We start from the raw sequence: 20,621 nt of genomic DNA on the forward strand, positions 1-20,621 counted from the left end.
GCCTTTATCATTCTGCCTTTCACAGCATCCTGGATTTTTTTTTTTTTTAAACGGATTACTAAGGTCTCTCCAGCTCAAGTCCTAACTCCTCTGAAAAAACTTTTATTTAATTCTAGCCTTCCCTGACCCTCTGGACTTTTGGATTGTCAGCCCTCCTTATCTGCAGGTTCTACACCCACAGATTCAACCAATCACGAATCAAAAATATCTGAAAAAAGTCCAGGAAGTTGCAAAACAACAAAACTTGAATTTGTCGCCTGCTGGCAACTACTTACATAGCATTTACATTGTACTAGATATTATGAGTAGTCTAGAGATGATTTAATGAGGAGGGTGTTAGCAGGTTAAGGTTATATGCAGATACTACACCATTTTATATAAGGAACTTGAGCATCTGAGGATTTTGGTACCTGAGTGTTGGGGGGTGGTTCCTGGAACCAATCCCCCCTCAGATACTGAGGAATGACTGTACTTGTTTAATCACAAAATTACTTTTATTCTTAACAGTTTTAAGTATGTTTGAACCACCTCCCTTATGGTTATTTTCTTAATCCTTTTGTATTTTTATAGCATCTAACATAGTGACATTAAATGAATCAGTTTTGAATTCCCACACTGTGCCCAGTCCTTGTACTAGCTATGGCTGAATGTGAAAAAGAAACAAGGTTTCAGGGTCATGTAATCACTTATGGAGCATGCAAAAAAACGTGGGTTCTTATTCCAAAGCCAGAAACAATAAAAAAAAAAAAAATCTCTTTATGTATACCTGTGCCTTCTGAACCCACTGGTTCAAAAACAGTTCATTCAGTATCCTGGCTCACATGAATATGTAAGCACTGCTCGTAAGAGCAAAACACTGAAAGCAAACTAAGGATCCAATAACTAGACTGGTTCAGTAAGATATGAGACAATGGATTCTGTAACTGTTAAAATATGAGGAAATCTTTTATGTACCGATACAAAATATCCAAGATATAATCTCCAAGATATCCAAGTCTATTTCTAGGGACAAAACTTAAGATGCAGAAGTTTGTGTCATATGCTACAATTAGCCTACATATATGCTTAGACTAGCTCTGGAAAGACCTAAAAAACTGGTGACATTGGTTGCTTTTATGGAAGTGAATGGGAGACCTGGGGGACAGGGGAGGTGTAACTGTATAACCTCTAGAATTTTGAATGATGTTAATGTATTATCTACCTTTTAAAATGACATTAAAAGATACCATTAAACATTTTTTATTCAAGGCCATAGAGTCAAGATCTTAAAAGTCACATGCTTCATCATTCATTATTTTAAGATTCACAAGACAGCTGTGGTTTGTTGACTATTTAAATTTTTTAACCACATTTTTAATCATTTATCAATAATTTTTTTTGTTTTGTTTTTTGCGGTACGCAGGCCTCTCACTGTTGTGGCCTCTCCCGTTGCGGAGCACTGGCTCCGGACGCGCAGGCTCATCAGCCATGGCTCACGGGCCCAGCCACTCTGTGGCATGTGGGATCTTCCCAGACCGGGGCACGAACCCGTGTCCCCTGCATCGGCAGGCGGACTCTCAAATCATTAATAATTTTTAATACTTAATGTTTTGGCCAAACTATTTGGTACTCAATCAAGCTGTTACTCATCTCACTGGTTGTGAATTATTTTTGGCTATTCACTACTACACCTCTACTTTTCCACAGCATTTCCAGAATCCCCGGGCTCTCCTGTTCTCCAGAAAATGAAGTGCTGCCCTCTGCTGGCTCTCATGATACTGAAAACCTGAAAATTTCCCCAGTGATTTTAGACTGAGTCTGTTGGACTAAATGTTGAAGGTGATTTTATTCATCAGTACATATATGTCCGATTGAGTACATTTTCTTTAGAATTTAAACAATTTCCCATATTCAAGTTGGTTGGCCACATACAAAGAAAATCAGATTGGGAGGGAAGAAAACAGCATCGTCTGGTTCAGCTAGGAAAACCTGGACCTCATTCAATTTCCTTGGCCTACAGAGACTACAAAATGATTTTTAGAGGTCTACAATTCCCAAGCCCTACTTTTGTGAACACTACTACTGTAAAAAATATATACTCAAATATTCGATACATCCCAAATTTAACTGTTAAGATGCAGTGGTTTCCAATAATGGAGTCTCACCTGACTACAGTAACACCATCCTGAGTACACTCACCTGCAGCACCACCGTAGTACTGAAGTCTCCACACCCCAACAGGCTCAATCAGACTTACAAACCCAGGTAAGATGTCCCACCTCCACACCCAAGCCAGGCTTATGAAGTGCACCCAAGGGATCAGTCACCCATGTAGCCTCCCTCCCAGGACACACTACTACTCAAAATCACATGCTCAACACAACTTCTCCCTGAACAGTACAGGAGGCATCCCTTAAATTTGCAACATCTGCCTCCACAAACTCTGGGACTCCTCCCCTCCCCTGGGTTAGGCGTCCTTTAGTAAATCGCACGTGCCAACTCATAACATTAATTTTAGGTGGGATTTGGAAATGTGTGATTTTTTTTTTTTTTAAGTCACAAGTAACCCCTAACTTGAAGATGCTAGGTCACAACAAATTACTTTGTCAGCCACTGTAAAGTCACTGGTTACTAACTATAAATTAGTCCTGGCATTTAATTCCTTTATCTCCAAATGTTTCATGACCTGGCAAATGACATTATTTGCTGTGTATTGACCTGAGCACTTCCCTGTTTTTGACTCATTTCTCGATTCTTTAAGGTACTCCCAACATTCACATTGAGGAAAGCCAGCTCAGATATTAAGTAACTTTGTAACCCCTTGCAAAGGGCAAGGTCTTGAACCATTATATATGGGACTAATTATCTAAAATCAAAACTCTTGGGAGTTCCCTGGTGGTCCAGTGGTTAGGACTGGCTGCTTTCATTGCCTTGGGCCCGGGGTTCAATCCCTGGTCCGAGAACTAAGGTCCCGCAAGCCGCGTGATGTGGTCAAAAAACAAACAAACAAAAAAACCTCTTACTACAAAATTTTCAGTCAAGTTTACCACCACGATTTCTTTTAAAAAACAAGGCAAATATAAACACTTGAAATACTGCAGTAAAAGTTGTATCATCGCATACTGAGGACATCACTAATGGGTAAAGAAGTTGTACTGAGTCCACTTCTGTTAATTTGTTTATAAAGTCTACTCTACATCTATGCATAGTCACAGTATCTATAACAGGTAGTTCCCTCCTTTTTTGGGCTAAACGTCGAACGACAATGCGGACCCAAATTTATATTATTTATGAATTATCTATCCATTAAATTTCTTCCTTCAAAATGGAAGGAATATAAATAAATACCATCCTCTTATTTAGGAGTCAAGAGCCAAGAGTGTCTTTCAAGCTTTTATTTAAGAGCACTGATCCACGATGGATTTTAGATCTTGTTGAACGCAGCCACGTCCATAGACTGCACATACTCGTCAAAAGCAGTGATCTGCTCCTCCAGCATATCCGTTCCAACTTTATCGTCTTCAACTACACACTGTATTTGAAGTTTTTTAATTCCATACCCCACCGGAACTAGTTTAGCTGAAAAGAGCATCAAGAAAAATCTTAGTTAGATAAGTCCTGTTGATTGACAAAGGTTTAAACTGTATGCAAACTCCAGATGCCAGTGTCAAAAGGCAAAGACTAAACTCACAAGAGCCCCAGACTAAGCCGTCTGCTTGAATGCTTCTGACGCACTCCTCTAGTTTTGCCATATCTGTCTCATCATCCCAAGGTTTCACATCTAATAAGATGGAAGACTTGGCAACAAGTGCTGGTTCTAAAAAAGAGTACAAGAAACAGCATCATTCAAATAATTATTTTTGCCCTACTTCAAGACACTTAACAAATCTTAATTTGTTTCTAAATGGATCATCTCCTTAGCCACATAAAACTATAGAAAATACACCTTGTGTTCGTCACACATATGCCCACTTTCTATTTTGCTGAGAAAGAGGTGTTTAGTTGTGTCACAGTTTCTTTCCCACAGAGGAATGCCACAACTGCTACCATAAAAACAGCTGCAGACCAGTAGCTGTGGAAGTTTTGAAGCTCCACTTCAACAGAAGGTTTTGAAATACTGACATATTCAATGAATGGGGAGGAAAGGAAATTACTTTGGGGATCAGTCTTTGAAAAAGATTATTCAAATTATTATGAAAACAATTAAGTTAAACACAAATTATAAAATGACCTACTTTTGGCTTTCTTTGACTCATACTGTGCAAGGCGTTCTTCTCTTAGCCTCTTGGCTTCTTCACTTTCCTGTAAAGAAAAAATTTAATATACTTCACAAAGCTGGTTGTTCCTCAGCTTAAGGCTGGTGGGTCCTCAGCTTAAAGCAGACCAGCTTTATCAGAAAAAAGCAAATCCATCATGAGCTCAGCCGAAAGATGGCGATTTAATTTTATTCATCATGTAGCCAGTGAGAATTTTTAAAAGGCAGGTAATAAAGTGAAGCCAGGATTCAAACCCAGGCACTTTGGCTACAGAGCCTGTGCTTAAGCACAATGATACGCACAAATGTCAACTTATGCCATACCTCCTCATCATCAGATCCAAAGAGATCAATGTCATCATCATCTTTACTATCTGTAGCTCCACTTTCTGTGGTGTCTTCCACATTAGCAGGGCCATACTTGCCCAAAGCTTTCTTCACTCCTGGCAGGCTTGAAAAAAATTTAATCAGCTAGCTACTATTAGGTCGGTATGATGTCCCTTTTCAAACAATACATGAGAACTTGTTTTCATTACAAGTTATCAATAGACCCCTTTTGTACCAAGAATTTACCCTTCAACATTCCCAGGTAAATGTTTAGCTCCTCACCCAACAAACATTAGTAGCATGTGAAACACTATATTCAATACACACAAAGATTTACTTTCAGAATGAGTATTTCTGTTTGAGATTTCATTAAGTACGCTCAGTTCCATTCTTAGTGAACTGGAGTCCACCTGCCCAAACTTCCATCCTTGTTAGCAGTTTCAGAAGAATGGCAAAGGACTGAAAGAATGAGCCACCCCTCACCCCTGAGGTGGGTCCCCCAGGCCAGGGTCAGGCACCCTGGCAGGCCAGTGTGGGGAAAAGCTGAATTGCTGTTGTTGATGAACTAAAATTCATATTTTGTGGCAAGACAAGAAAAATTTAAACATAAAAATTTTCTTTGCCTGTTTGGGCCACCTCCCTCCTCTATACAGTGTATCGTGCATCTGCATTAACCAGCCCTCTTGAGGAGATAACATTCCTTCTGAATCTTGAATCTTGGGCCATGATGACCCATGACCCACTACTCGCTTTGCACCTGTAGATCTGGATTGTATAAACTGTCAATAATACATTATTTAATGCGCAACCTTGTCTCAAAAACTTATATGCGAAGTGAGAGAGTGGCATGGACATGTATACACTACCAAATGTAAAACAGATAGCTAGTGGGAAGCAGCCGCATAGCACATAGCACAGGGAAATCAGGTCTGGGCTTTGTGTCCACCTAGAGGGGTGGGATAGGGAGGGTGGGAGGGAGGGAGACGCAAGAGGGAAGAGATATGGGGATATATGTATATGTATAGCTGATTCACTTTGTTATACAGCAAAAACTAACACACCATTGTAAAGCAATTATACTCCAATAAAGATGTTAAAAAAAACAAAACACAAAAACCCAAAACAAAACAAAAACAAAACAAAAACTTATATGGATGGAGACTTCCCTGGTGGTGCAGTGGTTAAGAATCTGCCTGTAAATGCAGGAGACACGGGTTCGAGCCCTGGTCTGGGAAGATCCCACATGCCGCGGAGCAACTAAGCCCATGTGCCACAACTACTGAAGCCACACAGGCCACAACTACTGAGCCCACGAGCCACAACTACTGAAGCCCACGCGCCTAGAGCCTGTGCTCCGCAACAAGAGAAGCCACGACGATGAGAAGGCTGCACACTTCAACAAAGACCCCAACACAACCACAAGTAAATAAATAAATTTAAAAAAAAAAACCCACTTATATGCACAGAACAGTTTTCAGAGGTTTCTGATGGGCTTTTCACAGGTTATAATCCTCAATGTGGCTTGAATAAAATTTTGTTTCTTAGATTGACTAATTTTTTCTTCAAAATTGTCATGTTCTACCTGTTACATGTTCTACATGAAAAAAATGGAGGATTTCAGCCTCTTGGCCTTCTAAAGTCACAGAGAAATTTAGCTTACAATATCCCCACAAAACTAAAGTAGCCTGAACCCTAACTTGTCACGTGAAAACCCTGAGTTTAAGCTTAGAAAGCATTCTATTTTTCAGATAAACACAAAGATACTTTTACCTGGCCTTTTCCTTTTCGTAAGATTTGATGTGATTATACCAACGTAGGGCATGACACAAGTCGGCAGGTGGTGGGCCGGAGACTGCTTCAAATACTGCCACATCTGCTTGTGACGGAACATACCTGCCAACGATGCAAAAGTAACTGCACACACCTTTAAAAGAAAAACCACAAACACCAGCCAACGAACGACAAACGCTAGCTACAACCGTCAAATTAGTGGCAATTCGCCCTCTTGATACCGGGCTACCTAAGCAGCTTTAGTTTTCTGTAAAAAATAAATTCCTTAGGATCAGGGATCATTTATTTGGTTCTCCGAGCTACCCTGAGACACAACTGCCACTTAGACCTCAGAAATTGCAATCGCTAACGTGGACCTACAGGTTTACGTTTGTTAACTGAGCAAAGACGCGGAAAAACCTGGTAGAGTCAAGTAAGCTGAAACAAAGCACATTTTTAACCCTTCTCCCCTCGCAGTCCCCTCCCGGGGGAGAACCCTGGAGTCGGGCTTCCTTTCCTCCAGCCGCAGCCGAGGCCGCGCCACGTGGCACCACTGCTCCCGGCCCTGCCCAGACCCCGGCCCGTCAGCTCACCCTTCGATGTAGCTCTTGTCTGCCAAGTAGTCGTTGAGCACCTGGAGGCCGGCGGGGCTTTTCAGGTCTCCAAAACCCATGGCGACGGCTGACAGGGAACTGGGAGGCAGCGGAGGAAAAGAGGAGCGCAGACGGTCACTGCCGAGCGCTAACAGGAAAAAAGGCCCGCAACGAGGCCGGAAACGCCTTATATAGAGACGGAGGCGTTTCTCTCCGATGCCCCCAACCGCAGGTTAGAAGTAAATTACGTTAAGATTTCTCAACGTAAAAATCAAGGGCTCTTAATTAACGGCCCACAAATTATCCGCCGAGCTTTCTTTGTGTTTGCAAATCAATTAATAAAATCGGCATTGCTTAAATCACTACCTCCAAGGTTTGCAAAGACTACCGGAACCGCCCATTGAAGCTCCGGAAATGACGGAAGACGCTCGGCCTCGGCCCCAGGTTACTTCCGGCGGAACTTCCCGCCCCCGCTTCCTCCCGGCTGCTACGTCCTCCACCCCGCCCTCTGTCAAGCTGACGGAAGTTGCCGAGCTCAATCTAAACGGGAAATTGTCGAATTGTGGTTTCTAGTCCCTCCCGACTTTCCGTTCTTCCAGGCCCGGCTGACTGAGATACCCGAGGTCGCCATATTGAATAAGAAACCCGGCCTCTGAAGGGGACGGCGGGTTGTAGACAATTCTGCAGGGCAGCCTCGGCGGCTCCAGGGAGAAGGTGAGGTTGTGTTTTGGGGGAGAAGGCTGAGGTGCCTTGGTCCCCGGAGTGTGTTTATTGACGAGACTGTTTTCTTTGGCCCAACCGACTCATTCTCCTGTTGTCCTTGAATGGGCGCCGCGTCCCACCCCGCCTCCTCGGGAACCCCCGAGAGCTGGCAGGTGAGGACTGTTAGCCAACGTCTGTGCTGTGACGGAGCAGAGAGGAGGAGGAAATCACGAGGCCCTGGGGAGCACTGGCCCGAGTGCAGCCTTGTGGGTGACCTTCCCTCTGCAGGGGAATGCAGGACAGTCCCCTTCCTGGAGAGGAGGCCGTTTTGTTTACCGGGAGAGGACCTGTCAAGTGACTTAGGCCTAAAGACTGAGCTTTTCCCCCCAATTACTACATAGCTGGTATAGTGCATTCTTGTTTGGCTGCTGTTGCCTTAGCAACCGTCCTTGCCTCTGTTGTTTTGTGTTTTGGTTTTGTCCATAGATTGCGTTGGCTAATACTTCTTATTCTTTTCACTGGTGGGGCAACTGAGGAAAAAAGACATTTGAAAAGTTGGCTCAAGGTCGCACTGCAAATAACAAAGCTACGTTGTTTAAAAATTTTGGGAATCCAGTGCATGTACATGTACTGTAAAAACGTGGATCAGATACAGCTCTGCTCAAAAACGAATTGAGGGTATAGAAAATGTAAAGTGAACTGTTTCTGATGAATAAACATCAAGTTGGTTTTTTGCGGAACGTCCTTTTTTCCCGCTGAATTGTGTGTGCATCTTTAAGCAGGGTGTTGTAAGGCTGCCGGAGCACCTGCACTCTTTAATACCAGGAAAGTGGAAGTGATGGCCAGAGAGAGAGATAGAATTCATTTAACAAATAGTTGTTGAATACCTATTATAAGCTAGAAGTGAGTCCACAAGGAAGAATTAAATGGGTGATGTGACTGGGGAGTAGTTAGGATATTTTAGTTAGGTTGGTCAAGGAAAATCTCCCTGAGAAATGCCTTTTAAGCCAAAATTTGGAGAATGAGGAGGGGCCAGAAAGATCTGAGGGAAGAGCATTTCCGTCTGAGGTCACAGCCCCTGGGAAGATGGGAGAGGCTGTGGGAGCAGTGTGGAAGCCAGGAGACCTGTTAGGGGGCTATTGTAACAGTCCAAGCAAGAGGTGATGGTGGCTTGGAATAGGACAGTACCTAGAGAGAGAAGTGGATGGATACGGGATACGTGGTGGAGAATGTGGAGTAGTATTGTCCCTGCACCAAAAAGTGTCCAGTCTAGTTTTAGAAATGATTATTCATTAGCATTTTCCCATCTTAGAGATGATTATTTCTGTTCTTACATGGTAGCCAAATAAGTGTAAAGTGCTTATCAAAGTTTTGCAAATCTGTATTTCTTATGTTGGGGCTATGCAGTCTTCCACTTGATGCTGGGTTTTCAACAGACAGCCTAGTCTTGGTGGATTTCCTAGCTAAAGTGGGCACCACTTTCATATTGTATTGGAGACAAATATAATATTAAAGTTTTTACATTGTTGTATGAAATATTGTTGATTTTGATCTGTCTTTAACTTAGCAAGTTCAGTTTTACCTTTATATGAATAGATTTTAATAGGACAGATGCTACTCATTATGGAACTTGGTGGTAAGACTACAGTTGACCCTTCAGCAATGAGAGGATTAAGGGTTCCAACCATTTGTGCAGTCGAAAATCTGTATATAACTTACAGTTGGCCTTCTATATCCATGGTTCTGTATCTGAGGATTCATCTCAGGATTCAACCAATCTCATATCTTGGAGTACTGTAGTATTTACTATTGAAAAAAAAAAGTAGTATTTACTTACGCCTGTAAGTGGCCCTGTGCAGTTTAAACCCATATTGTTTAAGGGTCAACTCTGTTTGATGGTTCATTTTCTTAGGGGCACTGTGCTAGGTCTTCAGAAAAGGGAAATGACCAAAGTGCACCATTCCTTGTCAAGGAGCTTACAGACTAGAGATACTGAAATTGATTGCTAACTTACAGTTTAGTAGGTGGAATAATAAATATATATATATATATATATATATATGTATACACACACACACACACATATACACAGTGTGTGCTGGTAGTAAAGAGAAGGAGCACAAAGGAAGAGCCCTTTAAAACTGATTTTCAGTGGCTAGTACCGTCTAAATTGAATTCAGATGTAACTGACATTTATTGAGCTCCTACTGGTAACACATAGCCTAAGAGGTATTGTTTTCTTTTATAGATAAAGAGACAGAAACTGTGATTTACCAAAAAGTCACTCACTAGTAGGTGACAGATGTCTGCATATTCAGTATCACAAATTCTGAATTAATGAATTGTTTGAGTTATTGACGTCTGAATTAATGAAATTTCTGTGAAACATGCTTAAAACTTATGTATATATACAGTTTTCTACTATAAACTTTGAAATTCTTTATGCGATACATTCTGATCACATAATTTGTTGTATTTTTAAGAGTTCCAAATGAAAAATTAGATGCTTAGCCCATATAATCAAGTGAGTAGACAAAGTTCAGTGCTTCGCCGATATGATCAAGTGGATGGACAAAAAACTCTAAAAGATCAGATAACTTTTCTCTCTTTTTTGCTTATGTATACCTTTAATTGGTGTTAATTTATATAATCCACTTCCTTTTATTTCAGTAATTCAGCAAATCCTTTAGAGAGGGCTCCTCAACTGCAGATCTGTTGACACTTTAGGTAATTCTTTATTATGGGAGATTGTCCTGAGCCTTGTAGGATCTTTAGTAGCACGCTGACCTCAACCCACTTGATGCCAATAGCTTTCCCCTAGTCACGACAACAGTTTGTCCAGACATTGCTAAATGTTCCCTGGGAAGCAAAATTATCTCTTATAGAGAACCACTGTTGTAGAGCTTACTGTGTGGCAGCCTTGTGGGTAGGTACTGAGGATAGAAAGATTAAAGAAGTTCATAATACAAGGAGGGTAGAACAGGCACGTAAACAGATAATTGCAAATCTGTAAGATAAATGTATTACTGGACACAGAAAATAGCACTCCAGAGTTTTTAAAGGCTTGGGCTTGTGAGCCAGCTCAGAATATCTCAGAAGCATTTAGTAGATAACTGCTCAGAACGTAGAATGTTAGAATGCATTTTAGCAGGAAATGAAGGCAGAAATGTAGGCTTTATTTTACATAGCAATTAATGATAAACTCACTGTTAATTCTTCAAATTTATTTTACTATATAGTAATATATTAAGTTTGATCATTTGTTTATAATTAAAAACAACAAATCTGCCCTTTATATAGAATTAGAAGATTCAAATTTATGTGCTAGCTGCTCCTTTGTAGCTTCTTAATGTTGTACAAATCAGTTAATCTATCTGAGATGGAGTATTCTCATCTCTAGAATTTCAGGAAAAATATCAGGACTTGTGAAATGTTCAATGAAATAATGTATATATATGAAGTGCTTTAAAACCATAAAATATTACCCAAAAGTTTGTGATTGGCATTGTTTTTCCTATGATAATATAACTCTTCTTTGTTTTATTCTTAGCAATATGTTAAGGATACCTGTAAGAAGGGCCTTAGTGAGCCTTTCTAAGTCTCCTAAAGGATGTGGTGAGTGTCTTTTTTTTGAATTTGCATTTGTGGGTACTAGACTTTCTGTCTTTGTAAATTCATAGGTTTATGGAATGTTTCTTGAAAGACCCATAATATATTTTAAATAAAAATGGAAACAGTGACCCAAGTTGAATAGAATAATTTTCAAAATACAACTTTAAACATTTTATAGAAGTTATCGTGGAATAGAAAGTAGTAGGAATTGCCCATCAGTGCCAAAATGGAAAAAGCAGTCATTTTGCTTTTGAGAAGTGGTCTTCCCAGGAACATATTTTCAGTGGTATTAAAAGTTACAACTTAAACTGCTGTTAAAAGTAGACAGCCATTTTCTGTTTGGTATTCAGGACTGGAAAAGCTTTCCTCTAAGTCAATAATTTAGAAGTTTGCATCTAGAGAAATAGAAGGGAATAGTACAAAATGAGGAAAAAATTTAGATGTGAAGGTTAATTAATCCATTATCCTCTGCTGTAATAACTTGAACTCTGTTAATTTCATTTTCACCTCAATATTTTTGATGGTCAGTTCGAACAACTGCCACAGCAGCAAGCAACTTGATTGAAGTATTTGTTGATGGTCAGTCTGTCATGGTGGAACCAGGAACTACTGTCCTCCAAGTAGGCATTCATTTTAATTCTTTATTTTTGCATTTGTTCTGATTTAAAAAAAACAAAAATAATTTATTTTCTTTATACTGTTCATTTGCTTCTAAAATTTTCAAGATTCCTTGACAAATGCTCATTAAAGAACTATATATAGATAGTAAACTTCTATGAAAATAAGTTTGATTTGAAATCTTGGCATTTCAGAGTGAGTGAGCTATCATTTATCAGTTTCTGACTTTCTAAGTGAACTGTGGCCGTTCTTTTGTTTCACTTCTGCCTTCAAATAAATTCCCGTTTAGAAGTTTTAAGTTACCTAAAATAAAATTTTAGTTAGTATAGGTAAGTTTGGGGAAAAGGTGACCTTTGTTGTGAGCCTGCTTGATGCTTTTCACTTTTATGTAACCTTTCTATCTTTAATAATAATTCTAGGAATGTGTCCTACAAAGCAGATAAATGGAGGGTAGTAGGTTCTCGAATTTATGCCCTAAGTATTTAATTTCTCCAGATTCCTCCAGAACTAACAGAGTTGGTCATGGAGAAGAAGTGCTTCATTCCATCGTAAATTATTGCAGAGCTAAATGCTCTTTATTCATTTTAACCGTAATTTCTAGACTGTCAGGCATACACATGTAAACATAAATATATAACAAAATGATGTACAATGTACAGTGGAGAGTATTTTGGCATGTATAGGTAGAAAGAGATGTCAGGAATATCTCAGGTGACCTCTGAGAAGATTTTAAAGGATGAGTAGGTTTTTATATGTGGACAAGGAAGCTTCAGGTAGTTTGGTATTGATGGAACATAAGGTATGTGTAGAAGAGGAGATAACAGGAAAGCAGATTATTCTGGTAGAGAAGGTCTGGTCATTAAAGACAATCTGTGCAATGTTGAAGAGCTTATAGTTTGGACCATCAAGAATATTCATGGCTACTAAGCAGTATGACAGTGACTGTAGAGGATGGTGGTTTGGAGAATAATAAGACTGGAATGAGACACAGAAAGAGTATATCTTGCATTAGTGGAGCAGGAAGTGAAAAGGCCTAAAATAGTGGCAATGGGAATGAAAACAAGAGGGTATATTCAGGGGAGAGTGAGATGTAGATAGACAGGCCTTTAGGAATGATGAAGAGCAGAGGAGTTTTTATGATTTCTGCCTTTGTTAGCTTATTTGGGGATGTATAGTAGGGGACAGAAATAGATTGAATTTTAACTGTCTGTAGAGTGTATACATGTGAATGCCTACTTACATCTAAAGAAGTGGAGGACTATGAGGGCTGCAGACCCTCAGGGCCACAGATGAAGTTTTGAATGTAATCACACGTAAATGAGCTAGTGTGAAGGCTGGGACAGTTGACCCACTGCATCCAGCACACAGGAAGACTCCATACGTTTTTGCTAAGTAGTTAGAGTCCTGGCTTGGGTATTTGGAGCCAAAGATAGAACCAGATTATAGTCAGCTGGAAGGTGTAAAGTGGAGTCTAATCTAAAGGAGGAGGGCTAGTCAATGAGGAAGTCAAGGTATGAAACCACTGGGACAGAGTTTGAAGGAGTCTTTGTAGACAATGGTTCAGAGTAGAAATGGGGAGTCAAGCCTTTAGCACAGTCTGAATATGCTTCTTTATCCAGTTTCTTCCACGTAAGGTATAGGCACGGTGAGGATCTTTAAAGAGGTAGCTTCAGAGCAGACAGGGGTTGGAATCAAGAGGAAAGAAAAGGAGGGAAATCTCTCTGAGGATCAAGTTACAGATATTTGTAGGTAGGAGTAATAAGATAGGTAGGGGATGGCCTCATGTTTTTTTGTTTGTTTTTTGTTTGTTTTTACTGTGTTTTAGACAAGACAAGGATGAGGTCAGGTTATTCTAGTGCAAACGGTTTTTACTTTGTCTTCTAGGCTTGTGAGAAGGTTGGCATGCAGATCCCTCGATTCTGTTATCATGAAAGGTTGTCTGTTGCTGGAAACTGCAGGATGTGCCTTGTTGAAATTGAGAAAGCTCCTAAGGTACTTGATACCTAAAATTCCACACCATGCTGTAGAAGGTAGAAAACTTTAAATCTTGCAGCAGACTTTATTTAGAATCAGTATTGTTGTAGTGGAGAATCTGGTCCTGTTTACTTCTATCTATAAGTTTATTTTTTGTGTGATTGATTCTCTTCATTTCAAAACTGGAAACACATTGAAGAAAGTGCTTTATATAAATGCAAGTGGCATATAATGGTAACATTTAGAAATTAAATGGGTCTTTTTAGAGCACTCACTATTTCCAAATGGTGTGTGACACACAAGTAGGATGTGGAGCTGCCAAGCAGCACATTAGAAGTGCTTATGCTGTGCCATTTTCACTAGAGAAAAGGGTTGCAGTGAAGAGGTTCACTTTCAGTTTAATTTCGTTTTGGCTTGTGCAATTTTAATTCAGTACTGCCTGCTAATCAAAACACAGTTATTTGATGTTCTATTTCAGAGCCTCTTATAAAAAAATCTCATTAATTATTAGAATAAAATTAAGATGTCTAGTTTCTAAGAGAACTGTATCATGCCAGATTATCATATTATAAATATGAAAACTAAAAAACTCAGTCTTCAAAAATACTCTGTTCTTTCCTGGTTTTCTAATGTTAATTTAATATTTTTGTATATTGGGTTAACTTATAATTAAAAATAAATACAAATACTTAGAGATTTTTGCATTGAAATTCCAGGTTGTAGCTGCTTGTGCCATGCCAGTAATGAAAGGTTGGAATATCCTGACAAACTCAGAGAAAACTAAGAAAGCCAGGTACTTTATTGTTAACTTGGCATAGTGACTTTTATTAGAGCAGAAAATTGCACATTTCAGTATGTAGACCTTCCCATAGACGAGAAATTCAGTATCAAGCTCTGAAGAAGTTGGCGTGCTTGGCTTCTAGGAGCAGTTGGAAGTAAGTACACGTAGAGGAGGTGAAGTCAGGTGTTTATGGTTTTGAGCCTGCAGCAGAATCAGCATTAAAATCCCTTGTTTAGAACCTTGCTCATCTTGTGGTAACAGTGAGTTTGTTTGGGGCTTATTGAACTGAGATTATTGCAGTGATATTGTACTGTACTGTACTGGCACTGATTGTGTTTGTTTTTGCTTTACATTCATGTTTTTTTGAATTAATGCCAGTGTTTTCTGAAGACCATTCAGCAACTTTTGGTATTTCTGTATTGTTAAAACTCAATTTTCTAGGTTCTCTAATGATGTTTTATTCTGGACTCCTATAAACATTTTTTAGATTATGTATTTAATACTACTCTTATGATAGTTACATTGGCGTTTCTTATAGTAAATGTAAAATCCATCCATGTTAACTATATGAGAGTATACATCTGTGACAGTTATTTAAATAGGCTATATGTAAACCATTTTGAATGTCAGCAATTTATGTAATTGTATATATTACAATTTTCTTTACAGGGAAGGTGTGATGGAGTTCCTACTAGCAAATCACCCACTGGATTGTCCTATTTGTGACCAGGGAGGTGAATGTGATCTGCAGGTATGTAGTCTAATTCCTTAAATCTTTTTGTTTTAATTTTGTTAGCAAAATTTGGTTAACTCTTTCATAATCTACTTAAGGACCAGTCCATGATGTTTGGAAGTGATAGGAGCCGGTTTTTAGAGGGGAAACGTGCTGTGGAGGACAAGAACATTGGGCCATTGGTAAAAACCATTATGACTAGATGTATACAGTGTACTCGGTGCATCAGGTAATCTTTTTTTTCCTTCTCTCTTCTGCCATATCATTTGTATCCTTATTTAATATTCACAAAATTTGGTGGAATAACACCACTGGAACGGATATCAACTTTTATTTGGTGAAAGAAGAGGGATGTTGTATTCAGTGTTTTTTACATAAGCCAGTAAAATGAATAAGTTTTCACTTTTAGTTAATATCAACTTCACTTGGATTTAAAAATCAAAATCTACAAGCATTAACTTTGTGATAACTTGCTGAGCTGTGCACATGATTTGTGCAATTTTCTGTACGTGTGTTACACCTCAAATTAAGTGGAAACATTTATTATTTTTATTCAGGGACTACATTTTCCATTAAAAATCTATCTTTCTAGTGTTTGGAAAATCATTACCTTTGTGATAATGAATAGGAAATGAGGTAAGTTTGCTGTGTTTGACCATTTGATGGTACATTTTTATCTTGCAGATTTGCAAGTGAGATTGCAGGAGTAGATGATCTGGGAACAACAGGCAGAGGAAATGATATGCAAGTTGGCACATACATTGAAAAGATGTTCATGTCTGAACTTTCTGGGAATATCATTGACATCTGCCCTGTAGGTGCCCTGACCTCTAAGCCCTATGCCTTTACTGCTCGGCCTTGGGAAACAAGGTATTCATCATGGTATTTTTTGTCCTTTAATTCAGTACTATTCAAAAAATTTTAAGATTCATTTTCTTCATGAGTTCTAATTGTTCTGGTCCAAGTTTTTATTTATTTGCTTTAAGTAAAACCCTTTTAATAGAAGATAAGTTGTTAAATTGAAGGATAGGATGAAACTGTGCAAATTAATTGTTATTTTCTTGGAAATTAATTCCAAAGTACTTAATCACAAAATTATTTTATTCACTTGTTCTTCCAAGGAATAAGATTGTCTTGATTTTTAAAAATTTATAGTTTCCTCTCATTGTACATTAAATTTTCAACCATGTATACATATTATACTTTAATTAGTTCTTATTAGTTCTTTATAATTACAAATCTATTTTTTAAAATCTATCTATCTATCTATTTATTTATTTATGGCTGTGTTGGGTCTTCGTTGCTGTGCATGGGCTTTCTCTAGTTGCTGCAAGTGGGGTCTACTCTTCATTGCGGTGCGCAAACTCCTCATTGCGGTGGCTTTTTCTTGTTGCAGAGCACGGGCTCTAGGTGTGCGGGCTTCAGTATTTGTGGCACATGGGCTTAGTTGCTCTGTGGCATGTGGGATCTTCCTGGATCAGAGCTCGAACCAGTGTCCCTTACATTGGCAGGTGGATTCTTAACCACTGCACCACCAGGGAAGTCCTACAAATCTAAAATAAACATATTTATAACTTTTCTTATATATCTCTGATTCTTCTGATTAAATTAGGAAATGAAATAGAACGTTGCAATAAACTTGTATACTTTTAAGGTTCTAGAAATATATCATCAAATTGCCTTCTGATTTTAAACTCCTACCAGAGTACCAGAGTATATGGGAGTATCTTAAAATTCCAGGCTTTAAAAAAAAAAAAAAAAATTCCAGACTTTAAACCATGTATTTGTGTATACAAAAGGTTTAGGGAGCTGGGGGCAGGGAGGAGACAGTACATAATTGAAATGTCTAAATAGAAAGTGTTTTCTCCTCTCCATAATACATACAAATGCTACACTTAATGTTGTGTCACAGGTCTTTGAGACACTATTCATTTTTCTTAAAATTTTTTTTCTTTATTCAGATTGGATGAATTCTGTTGATCTGTTGTCAAGTTCATTCATTCATTCTTTTGTCATCTCAAATCTGCTGTTCAACCCCTATAGTGATTTGTTTTATTACAGTTATACTTTCCAACTCCAGAATTTCTATTTCGTACTTTTTTGTAATTTCTGTATCCTTACTGGGAATCTTTGTTGATTCAATGCTTCATACTTCCCTTTAATCTTTAAACATGATTTTCCTTATTTCTTTGAACATATTTTAATATTCTTGTTTTTATTTTTAAGCAAGGCTTCTTAGGAGTTGCTCCTGTGTCTGCATAGCTTAGTAGTCAGATAATGACTGTGCTTCAATTCTTTGAGCCAATAAAGCTTTCATCCTCTGCCATTGGATCTGTGTGTGAATAGAAGAGCATATTCAGAGATAAGGCTGTTTTCAAGTCTACCCAGCTTGTACTTTACACCAGGTCTTTTGGGTCTCTGTGTTGTCCAGGAGAGTGTGAATAGCCTGGGCTCTCTCTGGTCTCAGCTGCACATATGTGCAGCCTCCACTAGGAATGCTTGCCCTGACTGTGACTACAGCCTCAGGCTAGTACTCTTGACTTTCCTCGGCTCAATGGCCTCCAAGATACCACTTCCACAGACAACTTTTGCCATTTCTCCAAAACGAGTGAGCCTTGTCTGTAGGAAGGAAAGAAGCTCCTGTCTTCATAGCTTGCCCCATCTTGGCAGAACCTCCAGTTCAAGGTGGTAGGAAAGGGGATAAGAATAGTCCCAAGCCAGAACACCACTGATTTCCACTGTTCTTTCTTGAAGTTCAGGAGTTTTTCCCACACATGAAAGCTCTTCATCATATTGTGTGCTTTTGTTAGCTCTCCAAAGAGCTGAATTGGTTGCTTTTGTCAGTTTTTGTCTAGCTTTATTTTTGTTTTTGGGGGGAGGATTTGTCAAGCTCCTTAATCAGCCATACCCCAAAATCTTGCCCCTCTTATTATTTATTTTGATACTCTAATTGTCCATATTTTGCTATTTGCAGCTGTTCCAGTTGGTTTCTGTTTTAGATAACAGTTTTAAAGGCTTCATTTTTGCATTACGGTCTGTTCAAATATGAGGGTATATTTATTTTATTTATTTAATTTTTTAAATCACAGTTCCTCTGAGTTCCATTAGTTTTAGAAATTCAGAAAGGAAATTTGTAAAATTTTTTGTTTTTGGTAAACCCGGTAACAGAAACTTTTTCCTTATTTTCAAAATCAACTAGTAAATATATGTGTTTATTTTCTTAGAAAGACAGAATCCATTGATGTAATGGATGCAGTTGGAAGTAATATTGTGGTCAGCACAAGAACTGGAGAGGTAATGAGGATTTTGCCAAGGATGCATGAGGACATCAATGAAGAGTGGATCTCTGATAAAACCAGGTATGTGCTATATTGTTTCCTTTAACTTTTGGACTTGATTTAAAGGAAATTTTATAATAATTTTAATATTAAAGAACAGTCTTTTATATTTGCAAATTAATGTATATAGACTATTGAAATCTGGACTGTTTATATAGAGAATTAGACAAAACTGACTTTAATAGTCCTAGGTATATCACTGGCTTTCATATTAACTGGCTTTCATATTGAGAAATATGTTTTTTCCTCCCAGATAGAGAAATTGAAGTAAATTAAGATACTTTATCTATTTCAGTTTGCCTCTGTTTCATTGGAGAATAGAAGCTAAATATAAGTTAGATTTGCACAATATAATTTTGATGAAATATCTAAAGATACTCAAGTTTTATAAATGGTTTGGCTTTTTCAGCTACCAGATTTCTTGTGTATTGTAATTTTAAGATTATTCAGGTAGCTGAAAATAAATTATAAGAACTCAAACATTTTAGGTGGTATTTTAGTTTTAGATGATGTTTGTAGAATATTTATTAGTTCATCTCCAAAGAAACCTGGAATAATTCTTTTATCCAAGTGTTTGTTCTATTTGACCTTTAACCAGTACTGTATTTTAATAACATTTCTTTTAGATTTTAAACTTGAAAATTGTAGTTGCCTTTTTTAGCAAGATTCCACAAATGGTATAATTTCTGTTATCTAGATTTGCCTATGATGGGCTAAAACGTCAAAGACTTACCGAGCCGATGGTCAGAAATGAAAAGGGGCTTTTAACATACACCACCTGGGAGGACGCACTCTCTCGTGTAGCTGGAATGGTAAAAAATTGAAGTATAGAATAACTATATTTGTGATTTCCAAGGCACATCTTTCTAATGAAGAGGGGATATGTTTCTCTTCACTTCTTTCATCTTGCCAAGATTATCTTCCATTTAACAAACATTTATTGAGGAAAAAAGAAAACATGCATTGAGAACTGTACAACATGTCATGCTAGATGTAGGGATATAAAGACCACTAGCACATAGTTCTTAACCTCCCACAGTCTTTTAGGAAAAGATGCATAATTAAGCAATTATCATATGCTGCTTTGGGTAGTTGTGCAGAAAATGATATATGAGAGAGCACATTGGAGGGATGCCTAACCAGGTATCATGTCACATAGGTAAGGTGACTCCTTAGGCAAAGTCTAAGCATGAATAGAAGCTTGCCAGAGCAAAAACGGGGAATGGCCTTCTGGTCAGAGAAAAGCAACATACATAAAGGGCTTGAAGGAATGACAGATCCTTCAGATGAAGTTGTATTTAAATATAATTCCACAGTCTTCATCTTCCAGACCTCATTTTGAGACCCTTTGTTCCTAATTTAAAAACAAACAGGAACTTCCCTGGCTGTCCAGTGGTTAAGACTCCACACCTCCACTGCAGGGAGCACAGGTTCGATCCCTAGTCAGGGAATCAGATCCCACATGCCACACAGCGCGAGCATAAATAAATAAATACATGCATACATACATACATCTTCATTCCAGGCTGATGTTATTAACCTTGGCCCCATGTACGCTTCTGCTTCTCACTTTCAGATTAATAATTAGTGTGAGAACATTTTAGTTAGAAGTTTGTTCCTTTTATTGTACTTGAAAATGACATTATTGTTTTGTTTTCTGAACATTTCATTGTGATCCTTTGCTGAATGAAGGTTTCTTGGTGATAGCCTTTCCATCCATTTTTAGTTGCAGAGTTTTCAAGGCAACGATGTGGCAGCAATTGCAGGTGGCTTGGTGGATGCTGAAGCCCTAGTATCTCTCAAAGATTTACTTAATAGAGTGGACTCTGACACCCTATGCACTGAAGAGGTCTTCCCTACCACAGGAGCTGGGTGAGAAGTTTGAAGCTAGAATCTAGGCTTTCTTTTTTTTTTCTTTCTTTTTTTTTTTTTTCTGGTT

General features: G+C 38.4%; 2 protein-coding genes and 2 non-coding genes across 6 annotated transcripts in view; 1 reads left to right on the forward strand and 3 right to left on the reverse strand.

Moving 5' to 3' along the window:
* Nucleotides 1-3,359: 3,359 nt before the first annotated feature.
* Nucleotides 3,360-7,359, reverse strand: EEF1B2 (eukaryotic translation elongation factor 1 beta 2). 2 transcript variants are annotated; one of them, XM_027123330.1, is made up of 6 exons: nucleotides 6,925-7,359; nucleotides 6,332-6,454; nucleotides 4,559-4,685; nucleotides 4,215-4,281; nucleotides 3,671-3,796; nucleotides 3,360-3,558 (listed from the first exon to the last, which is right to left on the reverse strand). In XM_027123330.1, the coding sequence occupies exons 1-6, from the start codon at nucleotides 7,002-7,004 to the stop codon at nucleotides 3,404-3,406; spliced, it is 678 nt and encodes a 225-aa protein (XP_026979131.1). In that variant the 5' UTR covers nucleotides 7,005-7,359; the 3' UTR covers nucleotides 3,360-3,403. The 2 variants fall into 2 exon arrangements, with proteins under 2 accessions (XP_026979131.1, XP_026979141.1); XM_027123340.1 differs by lacking the exon at nucleotides 6,332-6,454 and having other exon boundaries at nucleotides 6,925-7,269.
* LOC113605278 (small nucleolar RNA SNORA41) lies at nucleotides 3,927-4,059 on the reverse strand. Its single transcript, XR_003427137.1, has one exon. It is a non-coding gene; the product is annotated as a small nucleolar RNA SNORA41 (small nucleolar RNA).
* LOC113605268 (small nucleolar RNA SNORD51) lies at nucleotides 4,364-4,442 on the reverse strand. The gene has a single exon (XR_003427134.1). It is a non-coding gene; the product is annotated as a small nucleolar RNA SNORD51 (small nucleolar RNA).
* Nucleotides 7,360-7,450: 91 nt separating the features above from the next.
* NDUFS1 (NADH:ubiquinone oxidoreductase core subunit S1) overlaps nucleotides 7,451-20,621 on the forward strand; it is a 32,150-nt gene continuing 18,979 nt past the window's right edge. The window contains exons 1-11 of one of the 2 annotated variants that reach the window (XM_027123309.1): nucleotides 7,451-7,638; nucleotides 11,177-11,241; nucleotides 11,767-11,858; nucleotides 13,741-13,848; nucleotides 14,547-14,623; nucleotides 15,281-15,362; nucleotides 15,443-15,573; nucleotides 16,029-16,214; nucleotides 18,569-18,703; nucleotides 19,380-19,494; nucleotides 20,409-20,554. In XM_027123309.1, the coding sequence (XP_026979110.1) occupies nucleotides 11,181-11,241; nucleotides 11,767-11,858; nucleotides 13,741-13,848; nucleotides 14,547-14,623; nucleotides 15,281-15,362; nucleotides 15,443-15,573; nucleotides 16,029-16,214; nucleotides 18,569-18,703; nucleotides 19,380-19,494; nucleotides 20,409-20,554 (1,133 nt within the window). In that variant the 5' untranslated portion in view covers nucleotides 7,451-7,638; nucleotides 11,177-11,180. Of the gene's footprint in view, nucleotides 7,639-10,331; nucleotides 10,354-11,176; nucleotides 11,242-11,766; nucleotides 11,859-13,740; nucleotides 13,849-14,546; nucleotides 14,624-15,280; nucleotides 15,363-15,442; nucleotides 15,574-16,028; nucleotides 16,215-18,568; nucleotides 18,704-19,379; nucleotides 19,495-20,408; nucleotides 20,555-20,621 lie in introns of those variants that run through there. The other variant, XM_027123319.1, reaches the window with a different exon arrangement.

Source organism: Aethalodelphis obliquidens, unplaced genomic scaffold (assembly GCF_003676395.1).
Source record: "Aethalodelphis obliquidens isolate GAN/ISIS:26980383/991018 unplaced genomic scaffold, ASM367639v1 scaffold2, whole genome shotgun sequence".
Taxonomy (NCBI): domain Eukaryota; kingdom Metazoa; phylum Chordata; class Mammalia; order Artiodactyla; family Delphinidae; genus Aethalodelphis; species Aethalodelphis obliquidens.

Excerpts from the sequence above, each read along its gene's own strand:
- EEF1B2 (XM_027123330.1), bottom strand. The coding sequence starts at position 7,004 with ATGGGTTTTGGAGACCTGAAAAGCCCCGCCGGCCTCCAGGTGCTCAAC. Across the intron at positions 4,686-6,331 it reads TACGAAAAGGAAAAGGCCAG|CCTGCCAGGAGTGAAGAAAG; the intron begins GTAAAAGTATCT and ends ATTTTTTTCAAG. Across the intron at positions 4,282-4,558 it reads TTGGATCTGATGATGAGGAG|GAAAGTGAAGAAGCCAAGAG; the intron begins GTATGGCATAAG and ends TTTTCTTTACAG.